A 14,648-nucleotide genomic window follows, 5' to 3' on the forward strand; every position below is an offset into this window, starting at 1 on the left:
TTGTCTACTTGTGTTGCTTATAAATATGTAGCCACAAAACATTGTGATGTCATTTCTTTTGATATCTATAGCAATATCTCCGGTTGAAGCAAATTGTGGATGATAAGCATAATTAAGAGCTGTTGAAACATGAAACCAAACTGATGACCTTAATATGTGATGATACAGACTATTCCATTGCAGGTATTGAAGATGTTGAATCCATACTCACATAACATGTGATGCTTTCTTCAGGTACAGTCTGCACACTAACTCACGATGCTGCGGCTCAAGGCCCGAGCCGGTCAGATATGCCAGGCAGCTGGTCAGCTGACCCGTGTTGTCCAATCAAGTCCTCTCAAGGCCACCCAGCCCCAGGCCCTACGATACTACTCAGCAGATGAATCGACCACAGCCCAGCCCATCAAGAAACTCCTTGTGGCTAATAGAGGTGAGTTGTGACCCATAAACAATCTTTCACCCCAGGCCATGGGTGGTCCAGTAGTTTATAATAACACTTCACTTGTGATTCGGATCCCTTGACTGTACCAGGATCTGCTGAAAGTGGATTTCATTTACATATTTGCCGTGATTAGAATCATTCGTTTGTCATCCCTATGGACCAAAGGCTGTAAGCTCAGTCATGCAAGGATGCTGTGAAAGTCTGTTTGCATCTCAGATTGATCTGCACCCTTGGTTTGTCAGCAGCATGCCATGCTGGATAGTTCAGTAGATCCAATGAAAATATGGTCAAGTTCCAGATTGGTGAAGGTTTGTTTGTGTCACTGATGTTGTAAACATGGTATACATGTAACACCTGCATCAGTCCCCACCAACAAACTGACTTGCTGTGTGGAACTGAAATTCAGTTGTGTTGACATGGTTCAACTGGTGTGGTATGATAAGTAATTATCCCCTGCAACACGTTTTGTGGGGGGTATTAAAATGGACTCCGTCCATGCGTGCGTGCGTCGTACCGTCGTACCGCAGAACTCTAAAAACCATTCAATATTTCTTCACCAAACTTGGCACATACATGGATCTGGTGGTGTACTGGTCCCTTTTGGTAGTTTGGGATTTCTGAATAAAATAGCTTTGGCGTTTCCATGGTAACAAGTTTGCCTTAGACTGAAATTGGTGGTTGTGCTCTATTCCGGAGCAGAACTCTAAAACCGTTCACTATTTCTTCACCAAACTTGGCACATAGATTGGTCTGGTGGTGTACTGGTGCCTTTTGGTAGTTTTGGAATTCTGAATAAAATACTTTTGGCATTTCCATGGCAACAGGTTCGATTTAGACTGAAATTAGTGGTAGTGCTGCTTTCCGGAGCAGAACTCTAAAACCGTTCACTATTTCTTCACCAAACTTGGCACATAGATAGATCTGGTGGTGTACTGGTGCCTTTTGGTAGTTTTGGATTTCTGAATAAATATTTGTGGCATTTCCATGGCAACAAGTTTGACAAAGACTGAAATTGGGGACAGTGCTCCTTTCTGGATCAGAACTTTAAAAACCTTTCAATACTCTCCTTCCACTTTTCTATATAAACACCTAAATATTTGACATAATCATAACTCATAGACATAATCATGAAGAGTATTTTGCCATTGCGGGGGATATTGATGAATTTGTCTTCTTGTCATTTCTTCTTCTGCAATGGGGGTGGTGGGGTAGCCTTGTGGTTAAAGTGTTCTGTCGTTGTGCCGAAGGCCTGGGTTCGATTCCCCACATGGGTACAATGTGTGAAGCCCATTTGTGGTGTCCCCCGCTGTGATATTGCTGGAATATTGCTAAAAGCGGCGTAAAACCATACTCACTCACTGTTCTGCAATGACAGATTGGTAAGCATTCTTGCTAAAACTTTTGATTTAGTTTATACCTATTTGTAAAAGCTATGGAAATTGATTAAATGGTTGCCACGATGATCGGAGTGATGAATGACTGTCCAAAATCCTTAATTAGTCACACACTGACAGGATTACCATGAATGGCCTTGTGGTTAGCTGAGAGACATATTCAAGGAATCCCTGCTGCCACAGGCCCAGGGTTGGTTCCACTGGTATCTATAATGATGATAATCATCAGATGATGTGGCAGCAACCTGTTTTTAATGGTTTGTCATGATCTATGTATTATAATTCGCTGTTTTATTCAAGGTGAGATTGCTATCCGAGTGTTCCGAGCATGTACGGAAATGAACATTCGTACGGTGGCCATCTACTCCGAGCAGGACAAGATGCACATGCACCGACAGAAGGCAGATGAGTCCTATTTCATCGGCAAAGGTCTTCCTCCAGTAGCAGCCTACCTCAATATTCCAGAAATCATCACAGTCGCTCAGGTTGGTTCATCATCACTCAGTTTAGTTCATCACTGTCGTTCAGTTTGTTAGTTCATCATCATCACTCAGATTAGTTTATCACAGGCATTCATGTTAGTTAATCTTCATCACTCAGATTAGTTTATCACAGGCATTCATGTTAGTTCATCATCATCACTCAGATTAGTTTATCACAGGCATTCGTGTGTGTTCATCATCATCACTCAGAATAGTTTATCACAGGCATTCGTGTTAGTTCATCATCATCATCATCACTCAGATTACTTTGTCACAGACATTCGTGTGTGTTCATCATCATCACTCAGATTACTTTATCACAGGCATTCGTGTTTGTTCATCATCATCATCACTCAGATTAGTTTATCACAGGCATTCGTGTTTGTTCATCATCATTGTCACTCAGATTAGTTCAGGTTAGTTCATCACTGTCACTTCAGGTTAGTTCATCACTTTTGCTCATGTTAGTGGTATCCGTACTCTGTTATGACCGTCCCGTGAAGGTCCGGGTTAGAATATAGATCTTCAGTAACCCATGCTTATCGTAAGAAGCTGTAACGGTGTGGTCAGGATTGCTGACTTGGCTGACACATATCATTGTATCCCAGTGGTGTAGATCGATGCTCATGCTGTTGATCACTGAATTGTCTGGTCCAGATTTGATTATTTACAGACTGCCGCCATATAGCTGGAATATTGCTGAGTACGGCGTAAAACTAAACTCACTCACTGTTATGACCAGTTTATTTGTGATCTTCCTGGAGTTTTGCTTGCACAAACATTCATTGGTCTTCTCTAATTCAGTGAGTGAGTGAGTGAGTGAGTTTAGTTTTATGCAACACTCAGCATTATTCCAGCTATATGGCGGTGGTCTGTAAATAATCAAATCTGAACCAGACAATCCAGTGATCAACAGCATGAGCAACACCACTGTGATACAATGATATGTGTCAACCAAGTCAGCGAGTCTGACCAACCCGATCCTCTTACGGCAAGCATGAGTTCCAATTCAGGCTTCCATTTTACAGTCAACTAGCTCCATTAATCTAAATCACTGCTATGGATAATAATTCCTCATATTTAGTTGATTGTCCCATTTAAACTTGTATACAGGGCAGTATTCTAATGTTCTGCGTGTGCTCATCAGGAGAATGATGTAGATGCAATACATCCTGGCTATGGGTTTCTATCGGAGAGATCTGACTTCGCCAAGGCATGTACTGATGTCGGGATCAAGTTTGTCGGACCCTCTTCAGAAGTGGTGAGGAAAATGGGAGACAAAGTGGAAGCTAGACAAGCAGCCATTGAAGCAGGTGAGCCATCCTCTTAGGGTCCTGTTAATAACATGACAGGGGATTGTAGTTTATCAGCAGTTTATCGGGTAGCAGTCATGACATTGCTGGTTATGCTTCAGACCCAGGTTGATCCTGTCAGCAGCAGTGCTAGTATGTTGCTTGTACCATTTGGAATGAATACAGGCTGGATAAGTTTATCATGCTTATTCTTTGTGTCCATCCATATTAGATGCAAGAGCACAGACTAAGACTGTACAGGTCTCTGTAGGGTAAGGACCCCAAGCCCACGACGGGACATATACCCTGTGGGGATTCCGTGTCATAGGAGGCTCAGTGGTGTAGGTTGTCATTGGAAATTTCAACACTTACAATTATGGAAGTCATATTAGATATAGTCAGGTTACTGACAAAATACATTTTCTTTCTTACACATGCTGTCTTTACTTTTTAATAATTGAATTCAATATGTTCAAGAGAATATTTAGCTAGAAACATGACCTTGATCCAAGATAATGTTTTACTGTATGTTTGTGCTGTCTTTGTAATGCATGTAGTCTTGAATATGAGAACAGTCAGTTGCCATGTATATACATATTGGAGGTAACTATTCCTGTATGGGTTGTTGCACAATGGTACCTGACAGTCAGAGAGTTAGAATCATTATAATGTCTATCAATTAATGGTATATCGCCTTGTAGGTGTCCAAGTAGTGCCAGGAACGCCAGGCCCGGTTGCATCAGCCAAGGAAGCTCTAGAGTTCTGTGAGCAGTATGGACTTCCTGTTATTTTCAAGGCAGCCTACGGTGGTGGTGGGCGTGGAATGAGGGTTGTCAAGAATATTGAGGTTTGTGAACTGACAGGATTTGTAGGGCAAAGTGAGTGTGTGTCTTGAACATTAATGTTGGTCTGATCAAAATTGTTTGCCATTATCTAAATGAATTAGAATAATTAAGAACCAACTAAATATATTTGGGAATGTTTTATCTCCATATATTTGGATGAGCCGACAAGCTCATTTTCTCATGGATATGTATCTCATGGATATGTGTTTGTTTCCGTGGCAGGATGTAGAGGAGAACTTTGACAGAGCGTACTCAGAGGCATTGTCAGCGTTTGGAAATGGAGCACTCTTCCTGGAGAAGTTTATCGAGAGGCCAAGACACATAGAAGTCCAAATCTTAGGTATGTCCTGCATTAGCCTGCTTATAGAACATCTGCAGTATTGTGACTATAGCTCTACAGTAAAGTCTGTATCTCAGTGGGAAATGGGAAATCTGTTTCAAGCTGGTCTGCAGACATCTTTAAGAGCATGACTTCAAACAGTTTCAACAGATCCAAGCATTGATGAACGTTTATATTTAAAATACACATACAGTGGAGGCTTGTCTATATCAGACACTGACTAATCCAGATCTTTCTTTCTACAGGACAAAATTACGATTCTGAATTTCTTGTATTTTCAAGTAGAATCTACATGTAATTATCACTCTCACTCTCCATCCTCACATGTCTTGATGAATCAGCCACCTCCGTGGTGTAGTGGTTAGAGCGTCCGCCTGGAGAGCGGAAGGTCACAGGTTCGATCCCCGGCCACGTTATACCAAAAGATGTTAAAATATATGGTACTTGTTGGTCAATGCCTGGCGCTCGGCAATAATGGGTACAAGGACTGGTCAACTCGGAGACAGTATAATGTGTCTGGGTGGGGTATTCATGCTTCACTCCGGCATGGTATTTCAGTGAGCTTGCACTATAAAACCAGCTTCAGTCTGGGCTAGTACAAGCAGCCACACATACACACACATGCATGTCGTCATATGAGCAAAATATTCTTAAGTACGATGTTAAACCCCATTTCACCTCACCTCTTGGTGGATCAGTGTGTGTACCTTATGTTACGGAGTGATCGCCGAACATTGATTATGACTGAAAGAAAATATGTCTGTCAAGATCACTTTGTCACAATAATATTTCTGCTTTTCATGCGATGTCTCATTTCTATGGAAGGAATAACAGAAAATGCCAAATAGAATAATTGACTGGATTAATTCGAAATCTCGGAATAACTATGACAGTCAATCTCTTGTTTGCACAATACAAGCACGTTTTATATGGTTGCAAAATTTATATAGCGCTTGGTATCCATTCGGAGATATTAGACCGCCTCCGTGGTGTTGTGGTTAGAGCGTCCGCCCGGAGACTGGAAGGTCGCGGGTTCGATCCCCGACCTCGTCATACCAAAAGATGTTAAAATATGGTACTTGTTGGTTCCTGCCTGGCGATCGGCATTAATGGGTACAACAAGGACTGGTCGGCTCGGAGTCAGTATAATGTGTCTGAGTGGGATATTCATTCTTCACTGCGGCATGGTATCTCAGTGAGCTAGCACTATAAAACCAGCTTAAGTCTGGGCTAGTACAAGCAGCCGTACATACTCATACACACGCATGCACGTCGTCATATGAGTGAAATATTCTCAAGCACGACGTTAAACCCAATTTCACCTCACCTCTGAGATATTAAGCAAATGAATTTTTTCTGTGAAAGGAAGTAAAATATGAAATGAGATGTTTATCAACAAATTGAACATGATCATATATATGGAAGAATAGTAACATTCTTAAGTATAAATTGTCTGGAGTAAGGAGTGGGATTGAAGTATTTTCAACGGTATCCATCAGATGTTAGATGATTTTTGATAGTGGTAAAAGGAATGTTCAAATATTAGTCTTCAGCTTACTGAAAAATATCCCATGGTAGTTTGATTGATTGTTTTGCCCATGATTGCTTGGGGAACATAAGGAAAGCGTGATATGCATATTCCACACATTGTTTCCAGGACGGCCATGGGAATGTGATCCACCTGTACGAGAGAGATTGCTCGGTGCAGCGGCGACATCAGAAGGTGGTGGAGATAGCGCCGGCGCCCCACCTGCCACAACACCTACGTGACAGTATGACGGCAGATGCTGTGAAACTGGCACGCCATGTTGGATACAAGAATGCAGGAACAGTAGAGTTTCTGCTTGACAAAAAATGGCCATTACTACTTCATCGAAGTGAATGCTCGTCTGCAGGTGGAACACACAGTGACAGAGGAAGTTACAGGGTAGGGTGGACATGTTTGTTATGGGATGCTGCATCCTCATGTACTATATGTCAACAGCATTAGAAACACAAGATATCTTCCCATGGGTTTACTGCTGTATCCCAGAGGTATTTTGGCTGTAGCCAATCAAAATTCTTCTCTTATTACATGATGTGGACATGCACCAATCAGAACTCTCCTCTTGTGGTCCAAGACTGACTATATCCATATAACCATATATGTTTACCTTGAAACATGGGTGGCTGAGTCAACTAAGGTCCTACAATTCATTATGAAGAGTTGCATCCCTTCCACATGCCAGAAGTCCGTTGTAGTGGTTGTAATCATGATTTGCCCACTTATGTTTCTCGGTTTATCTGCACCATACCTGGACTTGACCAAAGTGGTAAATGTCTGAGACCTGTACCCCTGCAAGCTCTCCTCCAACATGCAGCTGCCATGTAACTGGAATACTGCATTGACTGGAGACAAAATGTTCGAAAATAAGTGACAATCCATACATTTTATTTATTTACCACTTTCCGGTGTATATTCCATATTTGGAACTTATTTAGGCAGTGTATGAAATAAGCAAAAAACCCAGCCAGACATCAGGGCTGGTAACTTCAAAATGCTACCAGCCCCAAGTGGATTTAACCAGTCCAGACACCAACATATGGTGAACTTACTCAGATGTATGGAACATCTGAAACCAGACCATCGGGCTGGCCAGCTGTAGATTTAGACCGTCCGTCAGAAATCTAGCCTGCCTCGGGTGGTCGGACAGGCCTTACTTCATACCCTGACTGATATAGGTAGATTGGGTGAGTGAGAGGGTATCACACAGATCACTTCACACATCCATCATGCTGATGTTAAAAAAAGCCCCTTTCAGTCACCCTCTCGTTTGTGTTTTATCCTATCCACATGAAAATTTGTCATCAGATACTGTACACATAGTTTAAGTATGTGACTCACTGTCAGCTTTCTCCCTTAGGATTGACCTGGTTCAGTCTCAGATCCGAATCGCAGAGGGCAAGTCTCTTCCAGAGCTTGGTCTCCGCCAGGAGGACATCCGGCTCAATGGAGCAGCCATTCAGTGTCGGATGACCACGGAAGACCCAGCCCGTGGGTTCCAGCCAGACACAGGCAGGATTGAGGTGGGTGCATGATTTTGTACATTATGTAGAGATTCTCCAATCGGAAGAGCACCCGATGGAGATGAAGGATGGGAATAAGTCCCCAGCATCCAGTATGGACTGATGTTATTGACGATTCATTCTCCGTGCTAGATTCTTCTGTTGGAATAATGTACCTAACTTATTGCTTCTTTCTGGAAAAATGTAGTCTAGATGATCTGTTCCACATGTAGGCTGGGGAATCGTACACCTAGTATATTTTTTCCCACCTGTAAACATTAGAGTGGGAATGATTCTCCTTTACACTTACATGGCAGACAGATGGATCGGGTGGATCAATGGCTGGCTGGTTGCATGTCACTGCACTTCAGTGATGTGAGACATGACTCAGTCTATCATTGACAGGTTGTCTGTCCTGGCTGGAGTATTGACAGGTCAAGGTCATATAGCTGGAATATTGCTGAGTGGAACATTATGCAGCACACAAACACCTTGAACATTTTTGAGAAATTTAGTCTGTTCCTAAACACTTGTGTTAGTCTACAAATGTAATAATGTATTTGCAATATGATATACATCTTCAGTGTGGTTTACTGGAAGGGATGTAAGATCTTACTTGACATCAGCTTTGTCCCAAATGTCTATCATTATTGCTACTAACTGTTGGTGTCTGTATCCAGATGTGAATAATTTACATGCAGAATTATACCAATTATATCAGCTATGTCAAGTCAGTAACATTTGGGCCCAGTTAAAAGTGCCAGGTGAGATCAAGTGCCAGGTGAGATCAAGTGCCAGGCACCTAAGTGTTTGTGACTTTCCTTAATGGAGAGGAGACTGTGACCAGTACTCTGTGCCGGTATCACGGATACCCAGAGGCAGGAGTACTTGCATTTAAATAATTATGTTGGAACCAAGTTTTGCTGGGACCAGAAACAATTCCTATGCTGGAGTGTAGTTGGTAGTTTAGACACAGTCCAATGTAGATGTCTGGCTTCATCTTGTCATATCTCTCTATAGGTATTCCAGTGGGGAAGGTATGGGAATCCGTCTGGACAGTGCGTCAGCCTTTGCAGGGGCAATTATCTCCCCCTACTATGACTCTCTGCTGGTCAAGGTCATTGCTCAGGCCCGTGACCATCCATCAGCATGTTCCAAGATGTTACGAGCTCTCAAAGAGTTCCGTATTCGGGGTGTCAAGGTGAGTTTCTGTCTGACACTAACGAGAAACGTTCGGTGAGGAATTCCTTCAGTTAGAAGACAGCTGGAGATAAAGGAAAATTTGTGAAAAGTTCATTTATATAACAGAACTGAGAATTGTATGTGTTACACATTCATAAGAATACAGAAAATAATCAGACAAATTAAGGAAGGTTTGTGTGAGGATATTTCCCAATCATTCCTGAATGTAAACTTATAAATGATGATAGTTTGTTATGATCACAGGCTAAAAATGTTACTGATATTCATGTAAATTATATATTTTGTGAATGAAAGTTGCTTTTTAATTCGAATTTTGAATTCATGGTTGTTATGATATTAAATTTCATATAGTGTTCAATGATTACGTTCATGAATAAATGTGACTGTTTTGAGAACTTGAATTGAATATTGTAGAAAAAGCTGATTTATTACTTTGTTTTAGACAAAGAATCACTATTTGACATGTTTATGACTGTCTGTAAGTCTCCCATCTGACTCAGATGATCTGTTGGAAAGGTAACCCCAGGCTGGATGAAAAGCATTATCTCTATTGAATTGGTTTCAGACCAACATTCCGTTCCTCCTGAACGTGTTAGAGAATGAGGAATTCCTCACAGGCGTTCTGGACACATACTTCATCGATGAAAACCCCCAGCTGTTCAGCTTCTATCCGAGCCAGAACCGCGCCCAGAAACTCTTGTACTACCTGGGTCAGGTGATTGTCAACGGGTCCTCCACCCCACTAGCCACCAATCTGAAGCCATCTGAAATCACCCCATCTGTACCCGAGACTCCTGTAGGTAGGTTGAGCCATGCTGTGCTAGGGTGAATGCTTTCATGGTTAAAGGTATGTTAGATTGCAGTGAGTGGTTTTGGAAACCGTTTAGCTTATATAGAGGTAATTTAGAGTAGTTGTGTGGCTGTCTTCAATCGTATAAACATCTAGATAGGTATGGTGACATATCATCAATAATCATCATGACGATGTTACCATGGTTACCTTGCAGTATAGTCCTGAAAGACTTCTAGTGTGTTTACTGTTAGGTAAAGAGTTGATCTAGTTTTCTTCCAGTTTTAGTTTTCATTTCCTAACCAATAACCAGGATAGAATGAACTTAATAATTAAAAACTTATTATATTATCTGAATGAGATACTGTGTGCTTCCTTCTATTCATGGTATGAGTTCTATGAATGTAAATCTGAAAGAATTTACAATTATCTTCACTACTAAATTTGTTGAACTTATTTGTCAAAGCTATTAGTTGAAGGAACTGTAATTAATATTTGATGAATATTTTGTTACTAAGTAATATCTTTACAGGAAAAGAAATTTTAAAAAAAATAAATAGAATATTTGATGAATTAATTTGATATTCTGTAATGTTTACAGGCTTCCAAGGTAAGTGTGGAATTTATGAGGCAGTCTCTGTCAGCATGTTTTTTAAATATGTCGACCTTTTTTAATCAGAAATCACAATATAGATGTGCTTCATTAACTGTAATTTTGCATTAGAAAGATTTAGTTATCTACCAATGATACATAACCCAATAACAATAAAATTGAATTTGCTGCAATAGGCCTCTTGGGTTTCTGTCAGTGTCGATTTGCATGGTTTATTTTGTATTGTCTGTGTAGCGTCTGGTATTTAGGGAACAGTGGTGCTTGTTTTTGTCCAGAATCCTTCCAGTTGTGTATAATAACACAGTGAAACCTTGTTTCCTTGAAGTCACAGTTCAAGACAAGCTATGGGGCAGAGTAGGTCTACTTGGCAGAGTCAGCATAATTAAATGTCCACTGTTGTGTCCTCGGTCTGCTGATGACAAGTTACAATGATTTTTACATGGCTGTAATGGGTACATGCTTCTGTCTCCAAAGGAATAACAGTCATGCACACACATTACATCAGATGAAAGTGGCACACTGTATGTGTGTGTTTTATTGTTCACTGCAGTTGAGAACTTGTTTCCTGATCCCTGTGTGGATTCAGTAATAGAACGGGCCCCTAGTGACTGCCTGACTAGAGACGCTATGCTTGTACGGCGGGGGACACAAGAAATGCCAACAGGATGGGGATGACTTGGTTGATCACATGTTGCACCCTAGGAAATCAGTCAGTGGGTTGTTGCAGATTCAATTGTTTACCGGCTTCCATCACATGGCTATGGAATATGGAATATGCTGTTATCCTCCTAACAAATGCTTCCTGATGAAAATATGAATATTAATAACTTCAGTAGAAGCTGGTATTACGTATTCACATGCTTACAGATCTATAAACTATGAAGCAATATCATCTTAGGGAAGTCTGCTGGTCTGCTCAAACTGCAGTTTCATTAAAATGAATTGTTTTACTCTGCCTGAGATCTGAGGAGTAGCTTCACATTTTCCTGACATGATGAATTAATTTCTATGTTACAGCATCACATATTGTTTAAGGTAAAACTAAGTGTAATACCATGGGATGTATTCATCTATGATGGCTCTACATTGTAACCTTATGACCAGATGTCATGGCTCTCACTATATGTCAGAAATGTAAATATATATATATTTTATCAGTTTGCAGAGTTAACACTCTAACATTTATGTTTTGCCGTTCTCTGCCGTGATATTGCTGGAATATTGCTAAAAGCGGCGTAAAACTAAATTCACTCACTCACTCACTGTTTTACATCGACCAATTAGTTTACAACTATTTTTAAATTTCAGAAGAGAATGGACACTGAGCGGCCTGCAGACCTCCCTAAGTTGTAAAATGAATTAAGTGCTTTAGCTAACAAGGTTTCACTGCCCCTCTGAGTCATAAATTGGGAATTACCATAGATTTTTCATCTTGAAAGTGATCAGTACATACAGATGATTAAATAGAGTATAAGTGTCTTGATAATTATTTCTAAAATGTTTAACAATATCAGTTGCCTTATTGCCCTGTTGCTAGTTCATTGTATCCTAGCGTCTGTTTGTTTGTTTGTCCTTGAACTTTGATTTCAGCTCATTACCTGATCTTAACCAAGGTCAAGGTGAACTAATGTAATGGCGTACAACCTCATTGGCTCCATCAAACTTGTTTTCATTGATGAAATGAGTTAGTGAAACTGTCAGCAGAAATCAAATCTGATTTGAGATATGATTTTTTCTTTCAAGCATGTGAGAGGTGGGGGTCGAGGGGTGGGGGTGGGTGGTTGGGGATCAGTCATTTTGACGCCTGTCTTCTGATCAGTTGTAAGACAGGTGATACTTTAATTATCTATGTTCTGCAACTACTTGGATGAAAAAGTTGGTTCTATTCTGGGTCCAGAGGAAGACAGCAAGTGTTCAAACCAATGAATGTTTGCATGACATAAAACCACACTGTCAACTTTATCCATATCATAAATATATTCCTTTTTGTCCCCTCAAGGTGCTGGGAGGTTGTTGTTGACTATATGAGCCATATTGGAATATATTCAGACATTCAGATAAATATTACTGGTTTAATCTGATTCAAAATGTTCATGCTGAAAATATGACTTAAGTGTGTCATATGTTGACAGTTTTTGCTGCAGAATATTTGTCATATCTAGGTCTCCAAGTCTCTAACTTACATAATTATTTTCTGCCTGTACAACATCGTTTCTTCTTCATCGCCTGATTAAGTTGTGTTTTTGTGGGTATCTCCAGGGCCAGAAGACAATCCTGTACTTGTGTTCATTCTGCATGTTCTCATCATTCCCCATGTCTCTTGACAGAGTCAGATTGTACTACTGTACAAATTAAAAGTTCAAGCTCTGGTGCTGAAGCACAGTTGGTTTCCCAGGGATGTAGAGCAACTTTTAAGTGAAAAAGAAACCGTTGAGCTTTGACTTTCTTGTTTGGTCCAGTTGGAAGTATATACAGATGTAGTTACCCAGGTCTGTCTCACGATGATGTTCATGTCTATTATGTGTCATCAAGACAGGTTGTGTGTTCATGATTAGAACATTGATCTCTACACAGGCTACATGGTATTTAGCTGACTATTACTTTTCATCTACTGATTGGTTAAAGGGGTGAATACAAAATGCCATTTAGATAATGGTCAAATGTAACATGTGTTATATTAATAGTAGATTAATATTTGGCCTCATAGTAGATCAATACTTGGCCACATAGTAGATCAATACTTGGCCTCATAGTAGATTAATATTTGGCCACATAGTAGATCAGTACTTGGCCACATAGTAGATTAATATTTGACCACATAGTAGATCAATACTTGGCCACATAGTAGATCAATACTTGGCCACATAGTAGATCAATACTTGGCCTCATAGTAGATTAATATTTGGCCACATAGTAGATCAAGACTTGGCCACATAGTAGATCAGTACTTGGCCACATAGTAGATTAATATTTGACCACATAGTAGATCAATACTTGGCCACATAGTAGATCAATACTTGGCCACATAGTAGATCAATACTTGGCCTCATAGTAGATCAATACTTGGCCTCATAGTAGATCAATACTTGGCCACATAGTAGATCAATACTTGGCCTCATAGTAGATCAATACTTGGCCTCATAGTAGATCAATACTTGGCCTCATAGTAGATCAATACTTGGCCACATAGTAGATCAATACTTGGCCTCATAGTAGAGATGGCCTCATAGTAGATTCAATATTTGGCCACATAGTAGATCAATACTTGGCCTCATAGTAGATCAGTACTTGGCCACATAGTAGATCAATACTTGGCCACATAGTAGATCAATACTTGGCCTCATAGTAGATCAGTACTTGGCCACATAGTAGATTAATATTTGACCACATGGTAGATCAAGACTTGGCTTCATAGTAGATCAGTACTTGGCCTCATAGTAGATCAATATTTGGCCACATAGTAGATCAATACTTGGCCTCATAGTAGATTAATACTTGGCCACATAGTAGATCAAGACTTGGCCACATAGTAGATCAAGACTAGGCCACATAGTAGATCAATACTTGGCCACATAGTAGATCAATACTTGGCCTCATAGTAGATTAATATTTGGCCTCATAGTAGATCAAGACTTGGCCTCATAGTAGATCAATATTTGGCCACATAGTAGATCAATACTTGGCCTCATAGTAGATCAGTACTTGGCCTCATAGTAGATTAATATTTGGCCACATAGTAGATCAATACTTGGCCACATAGTAGATTAATATTTGGCCACATAGTAGATCAAGACTTGGCCTCATAGTAGATCAATACTTGGCCACATAGTAAATCAATACTTGGCCTCATAGTAGATCAATACTTGGCCTCATAGTAGATCAATACTTGGCCTCATAGTAGATCAGTACTTGGCCACATAGTAGATCAAGACTTGGCCTCATAGTAGATCAGTACTTGGCCACATAGTAGATCAATATTTTGCCTCATAGTAGATCAATACTTGGCCACATAGTAGATCAATATTTTGCCTCATAGTAGATCAATACTTGGCCTCATAGTAGATCAATACTTGGCCTCATAGTAGATTAATACTGGAAGATGTTAGTTTTCCATATGGCCACATAGTAGATCAATATTTTGCCTCATAGTAGATCAATACTTGGCCACATAGTAGATCAATATTTTGCCTCATAGTAGATCA

At 40.2% G+C, this 14,648-nt stretch overlaps 1 protein-coding gene across 1 annotated transcript in view; it reads left to right on the forward strand.

Annotated features, from left to right (window-relative positions):
- LOC124290935 (pyruvate carboxylase, mitochondrial-like) overlaps window positions 1–14,648 on the forward strand; it is a 49,154-nt gene that overhangs the window by 20,889 nt on the left and 13,617 nt on the right. The window contains 12 exon segments of the mRNA XM_046727785.1: window positions 235–430; window positions 2,137–2,321; window positions 3,466–3,631; window positions 4,312–4,457; window positions 4,678–4,797; window positions 6,453–6,644; window positions 6,646–6,722; window positions 7,699–7,861; window positions 8,246–8,280; window positions 8,861–9,041; window positions 9,609–9,843; window positions 10,435–10,443. Coding sequence (XP_046583741.1) covers window positions 259–430; window positions 2,137–2,321; window positions 3,466–3,631; window positions 4,312–4,457; window positions 4,678–4,797; window positions 6,453–6,644; window positions 6,646–6,722; window positions 7,699–7,861; window positions 8,246–8,280; window positions 8,861–9,041; window positions 9,609–9,843; window positions 10,435–10,443 — 1,681 coding nt within the window. The 5' untranslated portion in view covers window positions 235–258.

Source organism: Haliotis rubra, unplaced genomic scaffold, assembly GCF_003918875.1.
Source record: "Haliotis rubra isolate DU_JTF1 unplaced genomic scaffold, ASM391887v1 Scf1129, whole genome shotgun sequence".
In the NCBI taxonomy this organism is placed as follows: Eukaryota; Metazoa; Mollusca; class Gastropoda; order Lepetellida; family Haliotidae; genus Haliotis; species Haliotis rubra.